The sequence below is a fragment of the Panulirus ornatus genome, chromosome 21 (assembly GCF_036320965.1).
Source record: "Panulirus ornatus isolate Po-2019 chromosome 21, ASM3632096v1, whole genome shotgun sequence".
Classification (NCBI taxonomy): Eukaryota; Metazoa; Arthropoda; class Malacostraca; order Decapoda; family Palinuridae; genus Panulirus; species Panulirus ornatus.
Window position 1 is genome coordinate 24,738,820 of NC_092244.1, and position 24,314 is coordinate 24,763,133.

The 24,314-nt window shown below is 42.8% G+C and overlaps 1 protein-coding gene across 8 annotated transcripts in view; it reads right to left on the minus strand.

Moving 5' to 3' along the window:
* kn (EBF transcription factor knot) overlaps positions 1-24,314 on the minus strand; it is a 528,425-nt gene that overhangs the window by 18,446 nt on the left and 485,665 nt on the right. For 7 of the 8 annotated variants that reach the window (XM_071675837.1, XM_071675838.1, XM_071675840.1 and 4 more), the window contains one exon: positions 19,349-19,475. In XM_071675837.1, coding sequence (XP_071531938.1) covers positions 19,349-19,475 — 127 coding nt within the window. The remainder of the gene's footprint in view (positions 1-19,348; positions 19,476-24,314) is intronic. The other variant, XM_071675839.1, reaches the window with a different exon arrangement.

Sequence of the window (24,314 nt, forward strand, 5' to 3'; positions counted from 1 at the left end):
ACCCCCTCACCATCACCGACACCACGTCCGTCATACTTCAACTCTTCACCATCACTTTCACCACGTACGTCATACTACAACTCTTCACCATCATCACCACCATGTACTTCATACTACAGCTCTTCACCATCACCACCACGTTCATCATACTTCAACTCTCCACCATCACCACCACCACGTACGTCATACTACAACTCTCCACCATCATCACCACCATGTACGTCATCATACAACTCTTCACCATCACCACCAACACGTACGTCATACTACATCTCTTCACCATCACAACCAACACGTACGTCATACTACAACTCTTCACCATCACCACCATGTTCATCATACTACAACTCTCAACCATCACCACCACCACGTACGTCATACTACAACTCTCTACCATCACCACGACCACGTGCGTCATACTACAACTCTTCACCACCACGTGCGACATACTACAACTCTTCACCATCACCAGCACCACGTACGTCATACTACAACTCTCCACCATCACCACCACCACGTACGTCATACTACAACTCTCCACCACCACCTACCTTCACGTACGTCATACTACAACTCTCCACCATCATCACCACCACCACGTACATCATACTGCAACTCTTCACCATCATCATAACTACGTACGTCATACCACAATTCTTCACCATCACCATCACGTTCATCATACTACAACTCTCCACTAGCACCACCACCACGTACGTCATACTACAACTCTCCACCACCACCTACCACCACGTACGTCATACTACAACTCTTCACCATCATCATCACCACCACGTACATCATACTGCAACTCTTCACCATCATCATAACTACGTGCGTCATACCACAATTCTTCACCATCACCATCACGTTCATCATACTACAACTCTCCACCAGTACCACCATAACCAGGTATGTCATAGTACAACTCCCAACCATCACCACCACCACGTACGTCATACTACAATCCTCCACCATCACCACCACCACTTATGTCTTACTACAACTCTTCACCGTCACCACCAACACGTATGTCATACTACAACTCTCCACAACCACCCATCACCATGTACGTCATACTACTACTCTTCACCATCACCACTACCACGTTCATCATACTACAACTCTCCTCCATCACCACCACCACGTACGTCATACTACAACTCTTCACCATATATACCATCACGTACATCAAACTACAACTCTTCAACATCACCACCACCACGTATGTCATATTACAACCCCCTCACCATCACCGACACCACGTACGTCATACTGCAACTCTTCACCATCACTTTCACCACGTACGTCATACTACAACTCTTCACCATCACCACCACGTTCTTCATACCACAAGCCTCCACCATCACCACCACCACGTACGTCATACTACAACTCTCCACCATCATCACCACCACGTACGTCATACTACAACTCCCCACCACCACCTATCACCACGTACGTCATACTACAACTCTTCACCATCACCACCAACACGTATGTCTTACTACAACTCTCTACAACCATCTATCACCATGTACGTCATACTACTACTCTTCACCATCACCACCACCACGTTCATCATACTACAACTCTCCTTCATCAACACCACCACGTACGTCATACTACAACTCTTCACCATAAACACCATCACGTAATCAAACTACAACTCTTCAACATCATCACCACCACGTATGTCATATTACACCCCCTCACCATCACCGACACCACGTCCGTCATACTTCAACTCTTCACCATCACTTCCACCACGTGCGTCATACTACAACTCTTCACCATCACCACCACGTACTTCATACTACAGCTCTTCACCATCACCACCACATTCATCATACTACAACTCTCCACCGTCACCACCACCATGTACGTCATACTACAACTCTCCACCATCACCACGACCGCGTGCGTCATATTACATCTCTCCACCACCACCTACGACATACTACAACTCTTCACCATCTCCATCGGGTTCATCATACTACAACTCTTCACCATCACCAGCACCACGTACGTCATACTACAACTCTCCACCATCACCACCACTACGTACTTCATACTAGAACTCTCCACCACCACCTACCACCACGTGCGTCATAGTATAACTTCACCATCATCACCACCACCACGTACACCATACTACAACTCTTCACCATCATCACAACTACGTACGTCATACTACAATTCTTCACCATTACCACCACGTTCATCATACTACAACTCTCCACCAGCACCACCACCAGATGCGTCATACTACAACTCCCAACCATCACCACCACCACGTACGTCATACTACAACTCCCAACCATCGCCACCACGACGTACGTCATACTACAACTCTCCACCATTACCACCACCACTTATGTCTTACTACAACTCTTCACCATCACCACCAACACGTACGTCATACTACAACTCTCCACAACCACCCGCCATCATGCACGTCATACTACAACTCTTCACCATCACCACCACCACGTACGTCATACTACAATTCTTCACCATCAACACCATCACGTACTACAACTCTTCACCATCATCACCACGTACGTCATACTACAACTCTTCATCACCACAACCACGTACGTCATACTACAATTCCTCACCATCACCACCACCACGTACGTCATACTATAACTCTCCACCATCACCACCACCACTTATGTCATACTACAACTCTTCACCATCACCACCACCACGTACGTCATACTACAACTCTCCACCATCACCACCACCACTTATGTCATACTACAACTCTTCACCATCACCACCACCACGTACGTCATACTACAACTCTCCACTACCAATTACCACCATGTGCGCCATACTGCAACTCTTCACCATCACCACCACCACGTACGTCATACTAAAACTCTTCACCATCACCACCACCACGCACGTCAAATTACAACTCTTCACCATCACCACCACCACGTACGTCAAACTACAACTCTTCACCATCATCACCACCACGTGCGTCATACTATAACTCTTCACCATCACCATCAACACGTACGTCAAACTACAACTCTTCACCTTCATCACCACCACGTACGTCAATCTACAACTCTTCACCATGATCACCACCACATACGTCATACTGCAACTCTTCACCATCATCACCACCACGTACGTCATACTACAGCTCTTTACCATCACCACCACGTTCATCATACTACAACTCTCCACCATCACCACCGCCACGCACGTTATACTATAACTCTCCAACATCACCATCACCATGTACGTCGCACTACAACTCTTCACCATCACCACTACCACTTACGTCATACTACATCTCTTTACCATCACCACCACCACGTACTTCATACAATAACTCTTTACCATCATCACCACCACATACGTCATACTATAACTCTTCAACATCATCACCACCACGGACGTCATACTACAATTCTCCACCACCACCATCACCACGTACGTCATACAACAACTCCACTATCATCACCACCACGTACGTCATACTACAACTCTTCACCATCACCACCACGTTCATCCAACTACAACTCTCCATCAGCATCTCCGCCACCACGTGCATCATACTACAACTCTCAACCATCACCACCATCACGTACGTCGTGCTACAACTCATCATCATCACCACATACGTCATACTACAAATCTTCACCATCAACACCATGTTCATTATACTACAACTCTCAACCATCACCACCACTACGTACGTCATACTACAACTTTCCACCATCACCTCCACGTACATCTTACTACAATTCTCCTCCATCACCACCACGTATGTCATACTACAACTCTCCACCATCACACCACAGACCACTTCTTCCTCAGTCCTTCCCGACCCAAGGCACCTCACCACAACTTTACTTCACCACAGGGCACAGTATCCACAACCCTCCACCACAATACAACATGGTACCTCAACCAAAATCGTCCAACATTATACCACTACCAGGCATCTCACCTATAACCCTCCAACACTACTTCATCACATGGCACCTTACCCACAACCCTTCAACATCACCAGGCACCTCACCCACAACCCTCCACCATCACTAGGCACCTACAACCCTCGAACACTACTCCACCACTAGGCACCTCACCCACAAACTTCCAGCATCAACAGGCACTTTACCCCAACCCTTCAGCATCACCGGGAACCTTACCCACAACCCTCCACCATCTCCAGAAACCTCACCCACAACCCTCCACCATCACCATGCACCTCAGCCACAACCCTCCAACACCAGCCACCTCAGCCACAACCCTCCAATACCACCAGCCACCTAACCATAACCCTCCAACACTACTCCACCACCAGCCACCTCAGCCACAACCCTCCAACACCACCAGCCACCTCAGCCACAACCCTCCAACACTACATACACCACCAGCCATCTCAGCCACAACCCTCCAACACTACACACACCACCAGCCATCTCAGCCACAACCCTCCAACACTACACACACCACCAGCCATCTCAGCCACAACCCTCCAACACTACACACACCACCAGCCATCTCAGCCACAACCCTCCAACACTACTCCACCACCAGCCACCTCAGCCACAACCCTCCAACACCGCACCAAGGGCAGCACACCAGTGATCGTCCTGGAGGTCAAAATCAAATAAGTGAAGCTTTATTTCACACGTGGGAAATAACACGGAGAAACCGTCCTAAAAGTAAGTTGGACGGGGCCGCCTTAATAACCTGCTGGTTTATTGTTGTAGCCGCCGTCTGCCTCGGCCCCAGGCCCTGCCTCAGTTTGTTCCGCCTTGCCTCAGTTTGTTCTACCCTGCCTCAGTTTGTTCTGCCTTGCCTGAGATTCCTCTATCCTGCCTCAGTTTGTTCTGCCCCGCCTGAGATTCCTCTACCCTGCCTCAGTTTGTTCTGCCTTGCCTGAGATTCCTCTATCCTGCCTCAGTTTGTTCGACCTTGACTCAGTTTGTTCTGCCTTATCTCATTTGGTTCCGACCTGTCTTATTTTTGGTTTGTTCTCCTTTGCCTTGCGTTGCCTTAACTTTCCTTCGCTTGACCTGGTGTGTTTTAGTTTGTTCTGACCTGCGTCAGCTATTCCTGGACTGTCTAACTCTATCATAGTCTATGTCAATTTGTTCTGCCTTTTTCGGTTGTCCCAGCCTGCTCTAATTTGTACAGCTTATCTTAATCTTGCCCTGGCCAACTTTAAGTTTGTTCCGACCTGGTTAAGTTTGCCTCGACCTTCCTTACTTTGCCCTGACGATGCATAGTTTGCCATGATATTTCTATGTTTGTCCTGACCTTCCTTAGTTTGTCCTGGTTTTCTTTGTTTGGCCTGACCTTCCTTAGTTTGTCCTGGTTTTCTTTGTTTGGCCTGACCTTCCTCAGTTTGTCTTGGTCTTTCTTTATTCTAACCTTCCTCAGTTTGCCCTAACTTTTCTTAGTTTTGATTTTCCTTAGTTTGTCTTGGCCTTCCTTAGGTTGTCCTGAACTTCCTTGTTTTCTCCTGGCCTTCCTTAGTTTTTTTTTGGCCTTCCTTAGTTTGTCCTGACATCTTTAATTTGTGCTGGCCTTCTAGAGTTTTTCCTGACTTTTCTTGGTTTATCCTGGCCTTTAGTTTATCCCAGCATTACTTAGTTTGTCCTGACTTTTCTTAGTTTGTCCTGACCTTTCTTTGTTTGTCCTTACTTTCTTTAGACTGTCATTTCCTCTTCCCTCCATCTTTCATTCGGTGTTCAGGGGTTGTGTCTTAGGCTGTGCTCACGGATCTCTGCTACTGTTGGCTTTAGCTCGTTCCCACTTTTGTCCTTTTGTCTTTTTCCCCTTGGTTCAGCTTCTGCTTCTACTTGTTCCACTTTCATTTAGCATTTCTGCACCTCAAAATCATTTTTGCGATTTTAACTCTGTTCAATGTCTTTTGTGAAATGCAGTCGCTGGTGATGTCCTTCGGTTTTGCTGCTATTCTTTTCGTAATGACTCCCGTTTTCATTTTCTTTCCCTCGTCTTCCATATTTCTTATTTTTTCACAGTCTTCAGTTCTCATCTGTCGGCTCTCTTGACGTCTTGGTAGCGTGGGAGGAAGCCCACAGGTCTCTGATTACCCGTACGTCTACATCCACGTCCTCGACCTTCACTTTACTCACACGAGTGATAGTTAGTATACAGTTTACATTATTCATAAGGTATAGGTACAATGTCCTCAGTCTGTGCTCTTGTGTGTCAATCTATTGCCTTAATCTCCGACTTACTGCCGTCTTTCATATTTTCTGTATTTGTTATGTGTAGTCCTTTCAAAATTTTGACTTCCCGTAAATATTTCCCTATCAATCAGTTGTGCTATTTTGTCTTGTGATTATTCATATTCTTGCTTATCTCCCAATCAGTGCATCATTTTTCGTTCATTACCAAGGCTTGTTCAGTTACAGCAATCGCCACTTTTTTTCATCTTTCAGTTTCTTTTCCTCTAAGCTTGATTAATTAATAGTTATTGTTTAGCAATCTAATTCTCTTTTGGACACTTTTATATTACTCGTCTTTACTTTAGATTAGCTCTACCTTGGTCTAAGATGTATCATCTAATTGAAAATCTTTTTACAGATGGTTATTATTTTTTTTCATACGGTGTTACTTTCTCTGTAACAGACCCACTTGGCATCTTTCGGTCAGTTTCCTCCTTTTCCTGAAGAAATCACTTAACTATGATTGCCAGATTACGATCTTTATTACTTGTTCGAAGATTATGAAAGGTTTCGAGCCCCATACAGACGAGTGTGTCCATATAAACCGTCTATTCTCCACTGTTGATCATATCCTGGACGATGCTTCATCGTCTTTATTCTGTTCCTCAAAGAATCACAGCTTACGATGTTTCTGTATTGGCAGGCCTATCACCATGGAGCTTAGCCAGACATGTACCTATCCTGGTTCAACAAGCTGGGACATCTTTTGAATCTTGAATCGTCAGGCTTTTATCTTTACCTCACGAGGTCAAAGGTCAAAGCATTACCAAGCCTAAAGTTTATGAATGTGAGGAAGGGAACATGCTCTTGAGTTGCTGAAGGACACAGTCATAGGATCCTATCAGGCTTTTGCTCTTCCGAGTTGAAGACTACAACTTTCGCACTTATTGTGCTTCAGTCAATCTTTGTTAAGTTATATAAAACCTTTTACACTTACTGTGAGGTTCTTCACATTAGAGGAGCTATACCTCCCGCACAACCATTAACTTGGCCCAAAACAATATCAACATACAAGAAATGATACCAAGGATGATCTTTCACAGACCATATCCAACGAGACCAAGGATTACCTTACGTAGACCGTACCCACCAGAGCTAAAGATTACCTTATGGAGACAATAACCACCAAAACCAACGATTGCCTTAGGCAATCATACCCAACAAAACCAAGGATTACATTACGAGGACCATATCCAAGAAAACCAAGGAATACCTTACTTAGACCATATCCAACAAAACCAAGGATTACCTCATTTATACCTTACCCATCAAAACTGAGGATTACCTTGCATAGACCATATCCAACAAAATCAATGATTACTTTACATAACCATATCCAGGAGAACCAGGGATTGCCTTACATAATCATACTTGATAAAACCAAGGATTGCCTTATATAATCATATTCAACAAAACCTGACCATGAATTACCTTATATAGACCATGGATTACCTTACACTGACGATATTCAACCAGACCAGAGATTACCACACATGGAGCAGGCAGTGTTAACAAGGTTCCCTCCCCCGACCTGCTAATACTAGCACTACTCAACACCGCCCATCTTCCCCCTCAAGTAAATCCGGTTAGAGGTGCTACGGTGAGAGTCCAGCTGCTACCCTACTCTCCCCTCTCCCCAGACTATATCTCCCCTCACTCCAGACCCCATTTCACCTCACTCCAGACCACATCTTCCCTCTCCCCAGATCACATCTTCATCCTACGCATTTCCTCTCTCCCCGGATATCTAAACCCTCCCTGAATATTTCCCCTCTCCCTAGATAGCATCCCTTTTTCTGAAATATCTCTCCTCTCCCCAGACATCTCCCCTCTCCCCAGATATCTTCCCTCAGCCCAGACATCTCCCCTCAGCCCAGATATCTATCCTCGCTCTAAATATCTCCTTTCGATCCTCGCTCCAAATATCTCCCCTCGATCCTCTCTCCACATATCTCCCCTCGCTCCAGACATCCCCCCTTCTCCCCAGACATCTCTCCTGGGCCAGAGGACCAGACGACCCAGCTCCTGGTAAGGTTCAGGGCGGCCAGACAGGTGGGAGGGTCGACCCAGGTAATGGAGACGGAAGAGGAGCCGGACAGAGACGATAGCTTCCCCCATCCCAACTCAAGGTGACGATAGCTTGCCCCTACTCCAAACCCTGGGCGACGATAGCTTGTCCCCCCATCCCAACTCTGGGCAACGATAGCTTGTTTCCACCCCCCGGAGACGATAGCTTGCCCCTAACCCATTCTAGGGCAACGAGAGCTCTCCCATTCTCAAACTAGGGAGACGATAAGTTCGCCCACCCACCCACCGAAAGGCGACGGAGGCTTACCAGAGTCCTCACTTTAAACAACCAGAGCTTGACCCCTATCCTCGCTCCCCCATCACCCATGCCGATGATACCTGTGGACCTACCATCCCAGGGTGATCAAAAAGGATGTCAGAACGTTAGATAATTTCAACAACATATATACAACGAACTCACCGCATTAGGTACTCATTCAAAGAACAGAAATAACGGCATAGATTTAAGAGGCTGGAGATGTACTGTTTTACTTACAAAAGTGTTTTCTTTTTCAGTAGTAGGGGTGTAGGATAATGACAAAACTCAATGTGATCAAGACCTGAGCCTGCAAGAGGAGATGAGAGATACATCGGACAGAGCAAATTGAAGCGAAGTGGTATACAGGGAGGGACGTGCTGTCGATGGGCTGAACTAGGGCTAGACAAATAGATAGTGATCACCAAAAAGTCTGTTTAAGACGTGAAAACATACATATTTCAGCTCTTCTGATGCACACGATTAACATTTTTTTTTCTTTTCGTTTAAGAGTTGAGTTTCCGTTTTGATATGCAATGTACCAATTCATACTTTCCTGTAAAATTTCCTTGGCAATATACCTTACATATTACATGGTGTTCCTTCTAAACTATTTTTCCTTCTTAGTGTTGTGCTAGAGGGAGTGATGGGAGGTGAGATGCCTTCTGTCTCTTTATCGCATTTCTATCACTAATGAGATGAGAAACTCCGAATACCATTGCTATCCTACAGGAGATAACCTTGTCATAGATCATCACATTTGTTGTCTGTCCTTCCCCCGTACCTCATGCGACGATAACCTACGATAGTTCCCTTCTTCACTTCATGTGATGATAGCTACGTACCCCTGCAACTCCCTACCACTCCAGGAGACAGTAGCTGCCACTCCAGTAGCAAAGACACAGCTGCTAAAACCCTGACACACAAAAACAGATAGACAAAAAAAAAAAGTGTAACGAACACACACACACACACACACACACACACACACACACACACACACACACACACACACACACACACACACACACACACACACACACACACACACACACACACACACTCGATGAAATTAGGAAGCTGGAATTAGGATTGATCGCTGTTCGACTCCTGGCCGAGAAAGGGCCAGGGCAAGAGAGGGGATTGGGAGAGAGGGAAGGGGAGAGGACTAGGGAGGAAGAATAACAAAGGTTAAGATTATAAGAAATCAAAGGGGAAACAGAGGCACTAGATGGGAAGAAGCAGGAGGAAGAGGGGTGGAGGAGAAGGATAGAAAAGAAGGAATAAAGGAAAAAAAGGAGGAGGAGGAGGAAGAGTACATAAGAAGGACAATAACAGAGATCTGATGGTCTGTGACTAGATTTTCTGCTGGGGCACAGTAACAGTATCCTAACTTCCTGATTTATATAGATGGAGAAAGGAGGGTATACCAGATAGAAAAGAAGGAAGGAAACCAGGAAGGAGGAGGAGGAGGAGGAGGGTAAGGAATAGATCGGGCGGAAGAAAGAAGGAAATACATGATAAGGACGTGTTACTGTACAGAAGACGTGGTAGTTTATGACGAGATTATCTGTTGGAACAGTAATATCATCTTATGTTCCTCGTCTACATAGACAGGTAATAGAGTAAAGTACAAGGCTCCTTCCTCCCCACCACTCCCTCCGGCACAACTGCATGGAGCACCGTGCAGTATGGAGGGTACTCTGTCATGGGAATTGTATAGTACACACACTCTCTTCAAATGCAGGACACCGGATGATCTGTGAAAGAGGCTCATTTTTGAAGAGTTGAATTTCTTGTGTATTACATTTCCCTTCTTGGACAGGTTTATTTACTAACTATTTGCTTTGCTGTGAAGGTAATGATAGTCTTCGCTTTGACAAGGGTTTGTGGTATGTTATTCCCACGTCTGATCAGTGTACGTCTGTCTAATATAAAGAAATAGCCATGAGTTATTCGGTCGAAAACTTCGAGTACCAGATTTTCGTAAGATCTCCTTCAGCATTTTTTTTTTACGGAAATTTCAGATCTTTGAATTCATCTTCATGGGATTAGTTATTGACGAAATCAGTTCTGTTGCATTTCTATGCATGCTTTACTGTTTTCATTGTCTTTGTTTAATTTTGATGACCAGAAATGTCAGAGTAAGTATTGTGTTTTTCGGTTTATAATGATACCTTCTTATCTTTGAAACCTAAACTGTCTGCTCAATTATATGCAGATGAGCTTTGTGTACAGTTAGATCATTACTGAGTATCACTCTTGGGGTCCTTTTATTTTTGGCCTTTTGACAATGGTCGTCACCTACAGTGCAAAATAGTTATTGGGCATAGTAATAAGAACGGGTGGAAATAATGTCTGAAAAATATCAAAAACTTCTGTATTAAGTTCTGTGGTGCAAGCTGTCATTTTCCTCAAGTTATGAAACAGGTTAAGTTTCAGGTTTAACCTTATTATAAAAGGCATAACTCAGGCAATATCCAGTCTAAGGTTATGGGTTTAGTGCCATTCAATTCTTTCTGTGTTGGGAGACAACTGTATAAAGTTTCATGAGTATCTGATCTACACTTATCAGTTTATGGCTTAGGTTAAACTTAAGGTCAAAGTGTGACCCTGGACGTTTAGGTTATCTTGACTTTGGTCGTAACTTGAGAAGTCTCGGTCAGATACTTATGACACTTTACACGTTCGTATCTCAGCATCTGAAGAAATATCCATAAGTATTCAGTGGAACGACCTTCAGTTTGTGAAATGATGTCACATTCGCAAGCTTCTAGTAATCTGGAACTTTTCCTTTTAGTAGCAATTTATTTGACTTTTGAGTAATCGGAAATCATTTCATTTTTTTTTCTGATGACTTCTTTCAGTACTCGAGAAGAGAGGTTCTCAGGACCAGTTGACTTTCTCAGCTTCAGCTTTTCTGATTAACGAAGTACTTCATATTCTTATTTAGTCTAACTTTTCATTTTCTGTCCCTAAGAATTTGCTTGTGCTTGTGGTATATTTGCACACATGTCAATTGTAAACACTAATACTTGTATGATAGAGAAGCTATTTCTTTGGTGTCACGTGTGTCATTTTCTTTTGATCACAAACCAAGACTAACTTCGATATTTTCTTACATATTATATATATATATATATATATATATATATATATATATATATATATATATATATATATATATATATATATATATATATATATATATATATATATATATATATATATATATTCTTTTTTTTTTCTTTCAAACTATTCGCCATTTCCCGCATTAGCAAGGTAGCGTTAAGAACAGAGGACTGGGCCTTTGAGGGAATACCCTCACCTGGCCCCCTTCTCTGTTCCTTCTTTTGGAAAATTAAAAAAAAAACGAGAGGGGAGGATTTCCAGCCCCCCGCTCCCTCCCCTTTTAGTCACCTTCTACGACACGCAGGGAATACGTGGGAAGTATTCTTTCTCCCCTATCCTCAGGGATGATATATATATATATATATATATATATATATATATATATATATATATATATATATATATATATATATATATATATATATATATATATATATATAATGTAAGAAAATGGTCTTACGACTATCCTTGACACCTGAAGGAAGTGTCAAAGATTTTATGGTTGGTGGCTGTGTCTTGAGGTGGACGGCCTGAACGACCCTGGCAGTCAGTCGGTAGGCCTAACGCCCAGATAAGCAGCCAACTAACCAACCTTTTCTTCACGTTGTGGGAAATTCTCTTTTCAGATTCTCTTTATCATCTTTAATCTGCTCTGCAGCGTCTCTTCCATGATCCTGTGGATCATCATTTTACTTTAGATTTCCTTCCTACACGAATTTCATTGAATCCTAATTAGATAATCAATTCGATTTAGCCTAACATTTCTTTCTCGTTATCAATCTTTCCCTTTCTGTGCATCATATATCTATTACGGAAAACAAACTAACATTTCCCGTTACGACACATCTTTCCAAACAGCACCTACGCGGAGAAGCTTGATTCAAAGCGTATTTGATCGATGTTGGACGATCTAATCCCTGGTACCAATTACTTTAGCTTTACAAAGGAGAAATTAACAGTGAGAGGGAAGATAGGGAGGGTGTGAGGAAGGAAGGAAGAGAGAAGGAAGGAAGGAAGGAAGAGGGACGATGATGATCTGGGAGGGGTCAGGTAAGGGGAAGGAGGCACTGACCATCTTTGATCCCATTATTACAGTGGTCAGCCCGGGGAATTAGTGGCTCTGCCCCAACCCCCGCACCCCTTACTGGTCTCTCCCTCATCTCATCAGTGATATCATCTCTTCCCCCTGCCTTCACTAGGGACCCGTTGCGTTTCATAATATAGGAATATAAAGTATGAATCGAAAGACACAATCCTTAGACTTTATAGATCTCTAAACCAAACATCTAGGCCACTTTTTTTTTCCTTCTTTAAGTTGAAGTAAAGCTGCAGCAAATTCAAAATAGAGCAACACTACTAATTTTGTCTTTAAGATATAAAACTTTCGAAGAAACACTCGGATATCTAAACCTATTATCTCAAAGTGCAGATTCGGAAGACATCAAACAGAAGTTTAGAAAATGATAATTTTCGATATCTCATGATAATTGTCTCCACGTTGAATATGTATACAGCGACGAGAATAATGATATGAAGTTAAAGGAAAAGAAATTCAATGTACTTAACTTATAGGGAAGGTGACTTACTGCATGTGAGATATAGGGAAGGAGGTTTAATCCACATGAATTAAAGGGACGGAGATTTAACGCACATGAGTTAAAGGGAAGGAGATTTAATTCACACAATCTATTTTAGGAATAGACCTGCATTACGTTGTAATAAAGTACCAATAGATACTGTCGAGGCCAAGACTATCAGATACGTCATGGCTATACAAACACATTAATGATATCAACTATCAGCTAGCAAGCCTGTTAAGAAATATGATATGTATTTTATTTCTTTATTTTTTACAGATCACAGGATAAATCACATTCTCCCTAGAGTATCCGGCGGCTGTAAGTAGATCAGAGCGGTCCCTGTAGTACATGGAGTTCCCTCATAGTTATTTTCCTTCAGGGTGATAAGTCGGAGGAGGGAGCGGTGATGGGTGGGGAGGATCCTCCTGCTTTACAATCCTGTCTCTGTCTACGTAGACTGGGAATCCTGTGTCTGGCCTCAGTAGACAACCATATCATGGGCGAACAGATCCTCTACTATGTATCCCTCCTGTGTACCCTCCCCTCCCATTATCAGGCATACCTTCCTCTTTCCCTCACCCAGGAATATCCTTCTCTCCTTTTCCCCTATTTCCGGGGAGCTCCTTTCCTCATTCTCCTATCACCAAGGATGCTCCTTCCTCAGCCTTCCATCACCAAGAATACATGCTTTTTCCTCCCATTCCCCTCCTCTCACCAGGGACATCTTGCCTTCCTCTTCCCTTGCCAGGGATACTCTTCCCCCTTCCTCCTCTCACTAGGAATACCCCCTTCCTCTCTCTCCTCTCGCCAACGATCTTTAACTTTACTCTTTCTGGGCTTCCTTCTTTGGCCCTAGCATCCCAACGAAAGTCCCCTCTACAGTTTACTCCGATGTCTACCCTATCTAATACGAACACCAGTCACACTCCAAGGATAATTCCAGCTCACCATCCCTCTCCGTTCAAAGTCTTGCTATCGTTCCTCCTGGCCAGCACGTAGACTATCCTCCAAGGATAATGTCCATACTTCTTTCTTAGAAATGGTTTAACAATCTACCCTAACTTCAGTCCACACCTCCAACAGTAACTTCAGTCTACACCTCCAACAGTAACTTCAGTCTACCCTCCATAGGTGACTTTAATCTACACTTCCAACAGTAATTGCAGTCCATAGCAACTTCAATCTACCCTCCAACAGTAACTTCAACCTCCCATCACGCAACACATAACAACTGAAGCATTTCATCCAAGACACTTCAAATGGTTTGACTCTAAAACTCCACGTTCCTGCCCGACGTCTGTACGCCACCGTCCTCAGGTTAATATCCCAGACATAACGAACACAAACAAATCGTACGCCGTCTTTATGAGTTTCCGATGCGTCGCTAACGGCCGTCCTTGACTGGAGTAGAAACAACGTTCCCTTCGCGCATTTAAGGGGCTTCTTAAAAAGAATGTACTGTACGCTCTTAACCTCAAGATATACTGGTGTTGCTCAAGTATACTCAACGACAAAATTCTTATATGTAGCAATTCAGATGCTCGTAAAACTCCCTGGGACTTCTCGGGGAAAATAAACACGAGTTAAAAAACAAAAAGAGAGGCAGGAAAGAATATTATCACCGTGTACTGCTCGACAATTGTGTTCTCATTTTAGCTCGGTGTTGTCTTGCGTCCAGCGATACGGTGATTTCGATATTTATCTTTTACACCCGAAGACTCGGCAGCGACAAGGTTCTCAAAAACACATATATAAAAATCCGAATTGCCATTCCCGCGTCTTGTGAACAACGAGGCGTCTCGGACCAATCAGCGGGCGAGTCTGGCTCCCGCTGGGAGAATAAACCAATCAGCGGGGAGCTATGGCCCCGCGGGGGATTGTCTAAGACCAACTTACAAATGAGAAACTATTGTTGCTTTTTACCGTAAGATCGCCCGGGGTTCTCAAAGTTAGTAAAAGACATAGTTCATACCGGTGAGCTACGAGCAGCCCGTCCCGCAGATTTAAAAGGGAGAGAAGATGCTGGGCCAGCAGATAACGTGGGGGAGAGTAGGGAGGTTAAGGGGGAGAAGGAGGCGGGGAAGTTATTACAATGGGAATTTTGGGAAGACAACATGATGGAAAGTTTCCTCCTTTTTTCCCCAGGACGCTGGAGGAAAGTATGATAAGTAGGGATAGATTTGCCTACAGACAACATGAAAAAGTTGAGGTGTCGAGGAGAACTTATTTTTTTTTTTTTTCTTTACCACAGACCTTGAGATATGAATAGGATGGCACGGGGAAAACTTCAGGTGAGGCCTGACATCGCCTGAAGAAAAGCTCAGGTCATATTAAAACAATCCTAACTCACCTTTATCACTCCAGCAACAGTATAACAAATACTATAACTTTCACGCATGTGATGGAATTAATTAGAAATGACTCAACTGAAAATTTTATGTAGCTGTAACACACACACACACACACACACATACACACACACACACACACACACACATGTACACACGCTCATCTTTAATCCTCTTGTCCAACACTTTGAGGGACTAAAGTACTATTTCATATTTCACGAGATGGAGGACCCACAAGCAAAAAGAAAAGAAAGTGCTGCAGAAATAGGTAATAGCACATGTACTATGTATACATGATTAAATATATATATATATATATATATATATATATATATATATATATATATATACGAACAAAGTGCAAATGAACGCGCACCTTCATAGAACATACAAACCACCAACAACCAGGATCGAACCCGGAACCCCTGTCCAACAGGCGGGAGCGCTTCTGCTAGGCTATGATCGCCCCTAATAGGGAAATGACTATTCGAATACTATGTAGTCAAATACCCTTCGTCTCACGTTGGTGAGCAAAGGGGTCTACACCGGTCTTTTCCCATCAGGCTCACACAGCCTGCAGATAGCATTTTACCGAACCTAACAGTACAACGCGGAGGCATGTGAATACGAACAAAGTGCATACGAACGCACACCTTCATAGAACATACAATCGCAAACCTCCAACAGCGCGTTTATATATATATATATATATATATATATATATATATATATATATATATATATATATATATATATATATTTTTTTTTTTTTTTTTTGGCTTTGTCGCTGTCTCCCGCGTTTGCGAGGTAGCGCAAGGAAACAGACGAAAGAAATGGCCCAACCCACCCCCATACACATGTATATACATACGTCCACACACGCAAATATACATACCTACACAGCTTTCCATGGTTTACCCCAGACGCTTCACATGCCTTGATTCAATCCACTGACAGCACGTCAACCCCGGTATACCACATCGCTCCAATTCACTCTATTCCTTGCCCTCCTTTCACCCTCCTGCATGTTCAGGCCCCGATCACACAAAATCTTTTTCACTCCATCTTTCCACCTCCAATTTGGTCTCCCTCTTCTCCTCGTTCCCTCCACCTCCGACACGTATATCCTCTTGGTCAATCTTTCCTCACTCATTCTCTCCATGTGACCAAACCATTTCAAAACACCCTCTTCTGCTCTCTCAACCACGCTCTTTTTATTTCCACACATCTCTCTTACCCTTACGTTACTTACTCGATCAAACCACCTCACACCACACATTGTCCTCAAACATCTCATTTCCAGCACATCCATCCTCCTGCGCACAACTCTATCCATAGTCCACGCCTCGCAACCATACAGCATTTTTGGAACCACTATTCCTTCAAACATACCCATTTTTGCTTTCCGAGATAATGTTCTCGACTTCCACACATTCTTCAAGGCTCCCAGAATTTTCGCCCCCTCCCCACCCTATGATCCACTTCCGCTTCCATGGTTCCATCCGCTGCCAGATCCCACTCCCTGGGGATAGGGTAGAAAGAATACTTTCCGCGTATTCCCTGCGTGTCGTAGAAGGCGACTAAAAGGGAAGGGAGCGAGGGGCTGGAAATCCTCCCCTCTCGTTTTTAGTTTTCCTAAAGAAGGAACAGAATAGGGGGCTAAGTGAGGATATTTCCTCAAAGGCTCAGTCCTCTCTTCTTAACGCTACATCGCTAACGCGGGAAATGGCGAGGAGTATGAATATACATACATATATATATATATATATATATATATATATATATATATATATATATATATATATATATATATATATATATATATATATATATATATATGAACGCGGACTTCCTTATAACATACAAACCTCCAACAGCCACTGTGATGAGCATGCCCAAAGTATTTGCTGATAACCACGAGGAAAAACCATTGAAACACGATTATTCCCGAGTGCACTTTTGTGTATTGCATCTTCAGCGCTGACTCTCACCTATCAACCCCCACTAATTGACCTCTTAAACGTAATAATGACGAAATGACCGACTCCCTTCAGACCTGACTGGTTCGTAATAAGGAATTAAATCTGGTTAACAGTGAGATGAAAACAATCCGTGGATTGACTATGAGGAGGAAGATGAGTGGAATTATATGGGAAAGCTGAAGCAAATTCAATGCAATGATAGAGGTAGACATAGTCGTTCCAAAGACGTGTCCTTTGGAGATTATTAGAGTGATGGCTGATTTTGTGGATTAATACAGGAAGTGGAGTTACATTCTGCACTATAGAAAAACAGATCAGTTAGATATGGTGAAGCAATACGGTGTTGGAATAAGAATTAGAGGAACAAAGTGGACACAGACCCAGAGGCGCGAGAGGAAAGTGTACATACATTCTAAGTGACACAGCTCAGTCTGATGTAGACTGATAAGTGGAGAGAGACCAACCAGGGTGAGAGGAACCACATCCACTGGAACAGCAAAAGGTAAAGGTAGATTTAATCAGCATGGCTTCATTTTCATTGGTATAACAGACAGCGAAAGATCTTGAATAACAGAACAGAGATATACGCTGTCGAAGTAGAGGATATCAAGAAAGATTTAAGGGGATGAAACGAGAAGAGTGAAGTGGGATCATAGTGGATTTACAGCAAATGTGGAGGTTGGGGGTCGGTGGATCAACACAAGGCTTGACGGAAGTTCTAGTGAAGATCTATTCAGCCACGTGAAGTGGGGTACTCAGCGGAGTATCTAAATAAGCCATAGTCATTTATGATACCAAATTCCCTGGCTGGGGATAGTGTGGAACTACAGGAGGGAAGAACTATCACAGGACCACGACCCAAGTGCTAACCCCTACAGTCGAATGACCTGATCCCTGGGCAAGACAATACTAACCATAAGCATCATGGTAAGACCCTAGAGTGAGCAGTCCTAACCTTTTACCAAAGGTCGTATCGTCGAGTTCAGGGGTTGTATCGTCTTGCCAAAGGAATAAGATGACCATCAGTAAACAATCAGCTTCAGCTCGTTCCCTCCCCATCCTAAAAAACAGTCCCAGCATCATCGTCAACTTAACACATCCTTCCTATGATGGTAGGCTGGCAGCGGCTACCCACCTGGGGGCGGCAGTGCCTCGGGCTGCCAAGCATACGATACGATGAGAAGAGAGAGAGAGAGAGAGAGAGAGAGAGAGAGAGAGAGAGAGAGAGAGAGAGAGAGAGAGAGAGAGAGAGAGAGAGAGAGAGAGAGAGAGAGAGAGAGAGAACGTACCACATGTACGTTCTTTAATACTTCAGACCTCAAGTCCTTACACACTAACCCATGGATATACCTGATCTGACGATCTCTTAAGCCGTTGAATGTTACCTTGGAGAAAGAAGGAGAACAACGCCTCTACAGCCACACGGCCCACGTTGCAAGCACAGCAACCCAATAGCCATACAACCCTACGTACAGCACCCCAACAGTTATAGAACCCCACGCCATCGCCTCGTCATCTATGAGATTCCCTAACAACCAGTAGACCCCATGCAACCAGGCGCACAGCACTTTAACGGCCTTTCGACCCTACACCACCGCCAGAAAAATACCTGGACAGCCTAGACGCCCCACCGTTACCACCAGTACAAAACCTCATCGGCCACACAGTGCCACACCATCACTAGATCAGTACCTCGATAGCTCCAGTGACCCACATCAGCTGTGGATCCCCCCCTAACCTTACCAGTACTTACCAAACATACCCTCGGTAGGATCAAGGCGCTTGGCTCGTCGTCCGTGTTTGGAGTTGTTGTGGACGAACATGTTGTCTGAGACTGCCAGTAGGGGTCCGGCCACGTCCACCTGCTGCGAGATCACCACCTGCAGTAGGAGCAAGTACAAAAGAGTCATTAGGACCAACTGGGTTCGGAGTGGGTTATATGCATGCGGTTCATGAAGACAGGTTGATCTCAAACTAATAACATATATATGGTTGATCTTAAAACAGGTAGAGTTCCAACTAACCAGGGTATTTTGAATCTAAGTTGGGATTGTAGAATGTTGTATAAAAAAGAACGAGCTCAACTTGGCAGGAAAATTTAGGCTTAAATTAGTATGGATGTACAGGGGCGAGAATGGGACCACTAAAGGAGTCGCACAACAGAGTGCGTCCACGATTCGCCTTATAATAAGCCAAGCTTTAAGCAGAGTGTATTATAAGGTAATGACATACATCAAGACGTATATAATCTACCTGAGAGTCACAAGAAAAGTGTTTCCAAAGGTATTTTCGAAGGGGGCAAGGAAGAAATACTTTTGAAAGGTTTCGGCATATCGGGGCAAGAAAGTATAGTTAGTGGTTTTGCACATAACAATATGCGTTTGAAGGTGACTATGGTATCAAACTAAGAGCGTGTATAAGGAAAAACCTGAGAGTGCCTTGGGATTACACCAGAGGTATGCTTGAAGACACGGAGCAGGTTCTCGGGACCAGGGAGTATACATGAGGGTGATTAGGGACGTCTGACAACTCTTACGGTGTGTGTGGACGAGTTAGAGGGAAAACTTGTGCTAATTTGTAGAGATCTATTTTATGTGAAGAAATAAATTAGATGTATCAATCACCATCTTAGGAACAGCAACTTCCGAGTATAATTCTCAATATGATGTTCCTAAGAGGCACCTAACAGTGTTGGTCGGGTATCTCACATGAGCCCAACGAGGAAATCAGTTGCATGAAGAAGACATAATTAAACAGAACCAACTGAGCACCACGAGATGTTGCTGACACAAACATCTATTATAGCGCCTCATGAAACAGATGAGAGTTTGCCACCCTCAGCTTCACCCCTCGATTGCTACAACCATGGTAAGTGGCTCACAGGGTTAGAAGATATTGGCGCGCGTGTATGTGTGCCTGTGTGTGTGTGTGTGTCTGTGTGTGTGTGTCTGTGTGTGTGAAGGGGGAGAGAAGAGGGGGAGAACAGGGATTGCACTTACCCTCTACGCCCGACCACCAAATCCTGGGCTTCACACTCCACAGGACATTATTTCAAGAGGTTCCTGTGAGTGGGATTAGCGGGTTCGATTGCTGTACTGAATGGCGGGACACCAGGTTCAGCCCCAGCTCATGGTGGAGAGAATTTTTTTTTTCTTTTTGCTCAAAAACTTTACATGGAACTGATAATATCAACTGTAGAAAACAGTAGATAGGTAAGAAGAGTATAAAGTAACCTCCATTACTCTTTCATTTCTTTCAATGATTGTCGGCAAAACTTGAATAATCAAAAGGCTAAAGGAACACGGACATCGTGTACCCAAGCGGAAGTGACATTGAGTGGCGGGAAAGATAAAGTGACACCGGATTGGCGGATTAATGGTGGGTAAATAGGTCACGTGACGACAAAAAAAGGCGGGAAAGTCGGGCGGGTAGTGGACACGCGTAATCCCTCGCGCGCGAATGGAGGCCGCTGATAAGGACTGGGAATTCTTCAGTGGAAGGAGGTCGACAGTAAGCAAGCGCAATGCTGGACTCTGACACAATTTCCATTAAATCTGTTTCTAGATATCTACGCTGAGAACTGCGAGCTCATACTGAATTATCCATTTCTAAATTCTCTTCGATAATCCTCTGGCGCTCCAAGCATGGGAAGCTCGCGACACAGGACATTCCTTCGGGCTGTTTTGCTTCATTTCTACACGGTTGTTCGTTTGAGAGGAAGGGAGCATCAAAGGAGATATTAAGAAAACGAAATATTCTTGCATCACTGACAGCGATACGGCAACTGGTAGTATGTCCGGCCTGTCGTGATGGGGGAAGTTAGTAGAGTCTGGCCCAGCTTTCATGTGGTACCTGGTCTGCCCACCAAGGCTCACTGTCTCAAACGGATCTTACGGCACATTTCCAGATTTTCTGTTCCGATAAACACAAATGAAACAGAAGACGTAGAACAGTCAGTTATTTACCAATGGCGTCTTAAATACGTCTCTTCCTTGTATAGCAACTGACTATTCAACGTCTTCTATCTCATTATTGTATATCCCCTGACGATGTGATCATTACACGAAAGTGCACTTGGGAACTTATTGTGTTTCATTTTCCTCTTGGTTATTAGAATATATATATATATTTTATTTTTTTTATATATATGTATATATATATATATATATATATATATATATATATATATATATATATATATATATGTATATATATATACTTTCTTTCTTTCTTTCAAACTATTCGCCATTTCCCGCATTAGCTAGGTAGCGTTAAGAACAGAGGACTGGGCCTTTGAGGGAATACCCTCACCTGGCCCAATTCTCTGTTCCTTCTTTTGGAAAATTAAAAAAAAAAAACGAGAGGGGAGGATTTCCAGCCCCCCGCTCCCTCCCCTTTTAGTCGCCTTCTACGACACGCAGGTAATACGTGGGAAGTACTCTTAATCCCTTATCCCCAGGGATAATATATATATATATATATATATATATATATATATATATATATATATATATATATATATATATATATATATATATATATATATATATATATATATATATATACGTATATATATATACCCTCCCATATAATTTACCAGGAATACTCAACAAACTTATACCTCTGTAATTTGAGCACTCACTCTTATCCCCTTTGCCTTTGTACAATGGCACTATGCACGCATTCCGCCAATCCTCAGGCACCTCACCATGAGTCATACATACATTAAATAACCTTACCAACCAGTCAACAATACAGTCACCCCCTTTTTTAATAAATTCCACTGCAATACCATCCAAAAAAAAAAAAAAAAAAAAAAAAAAAAAAATATATATATATATATATATATATATATATATATATATATATATATATATATATATATATATATATATATATATATGTATATATATTTTTTTTTTTGCTTTGTCGCTGTCTCCCGCGTTTGCGAGGTAGCGCAAGGAAACAGACGAAAGAAATGGCCCAACCCACCCCCATACACATGTATATACATACGTCCACACACGCAAATATACATACCTACACAGCTTTCCATGGTTTACCCCAGACGCTTCACATGCCCTGATTCAATCCACTGACAGCACGTCAACCCCGGTATACCACATCGATCCAATTCACTTTATTCCTTGCCCTCCTTTCACCCTCCTGCATGTTAAGGCCCCGATGACACAAAATCTTTTTCACTCCATCTTTCCACCTCCAATTTGGTCTCCCACTTCTCCTCGTTCCCTCCACCTCCGACACATATATACTCTTGGTCAATCTTTCCTCACTCATTCTCACCATGTGCCCAAACCATTTCAAAACACCCTCTTCTGCTCTCTCAACCACGCTCTTTTTATTTCCACACATCTCCCTTACCCTTACGTTACTTACTCGATCAAACCACCTCACACCACATATATATATATATATTTTTTTTTCATACTATACGCCATTTCCTGCGTCAGAGAGGTAGCGTCAAGAACAGAGGACTGAGCCTCTGAGGGAATATCCTCATTTGGTCCCCTTCTCTGTCCCTCTTTTGGAAAATTAAAAAACGAGAGGGGAGGATTTTCAGCCCCCGCTCCCTCCCCTTTTAGTCGCCTTCTTCGACATGCAGAGAATACGTGGGATGTATTCTTTTTCCCCTATCCCCATATATATATATATATATATATATATATATATATATATATATATATATATATATATATATATATATTTTATTTTTTTTTTCATACTATTCGCCATTTCCCGCGTTTGCGAGGTAGCGTTAAGAACAGAGGACTGGGCCTTAGAGGGAAAATCCTCACCTGGCCCCCTTCTCTGTTCCTTCTTTTGGAAAATAAAAAAAAAACGAGAGGGGAGGATTTCCAGCCACCCGCTCCCTCCCCTTTTAGTCGCCTTCTACGACACGCAGGGAATACGTGGGAAGTATTCTTTCTCCCCTATCCCCAGGGATATATATCCCTGGGGATATATATATATATATATATATATATATATATATATATATATATATATATATATATATATATGGGGATATATATGTTATATATATATATATATATATATATATATATATATATATATATATATCATCCCTGGGAATAGGGGAGAAAGGATATTGCCCACGTATTACCTGCGGGTTGTAGACGACTAAGAGGGATGGGAACGGGGGGCTGGATAAAGAACAGAGCAAAGAGTCAAGTGAAGAATTTTTCATCAAAGGATCTGTTATCTATTCTTGATGCTGCCTCGCTTAGGCGGGAAATGGCGAGCATATATATATATATATATATATATATATATATATATATATATATATATATATATATATATATATATATATATATATATAAATATATATATATATATATATATATATATATATATATATATATATATATATATATATATATATATATATATGGACTACTTATTCGGCGAGTCAGTGTCGGGTCGCTGGGTGGTTCGTGCCCTCTGACTCCGACACTCATCAAGACCACAGCGCCAACAACATCTTACAGTGTGAACCGCTGATCATCAAACACTGACGTAACGAGAAAAAGAAAATATGTATACATAAAACCCTAAAATTAACCAGAGAATTTGACGCAGTTTCCGTCTCGGAGGCACACATTTAATCTGAAAAATAACATCCTTTTCGCCGAAGGCAAATATTCATTCGTCTTTTGAGCAGAAAATTATGTCCA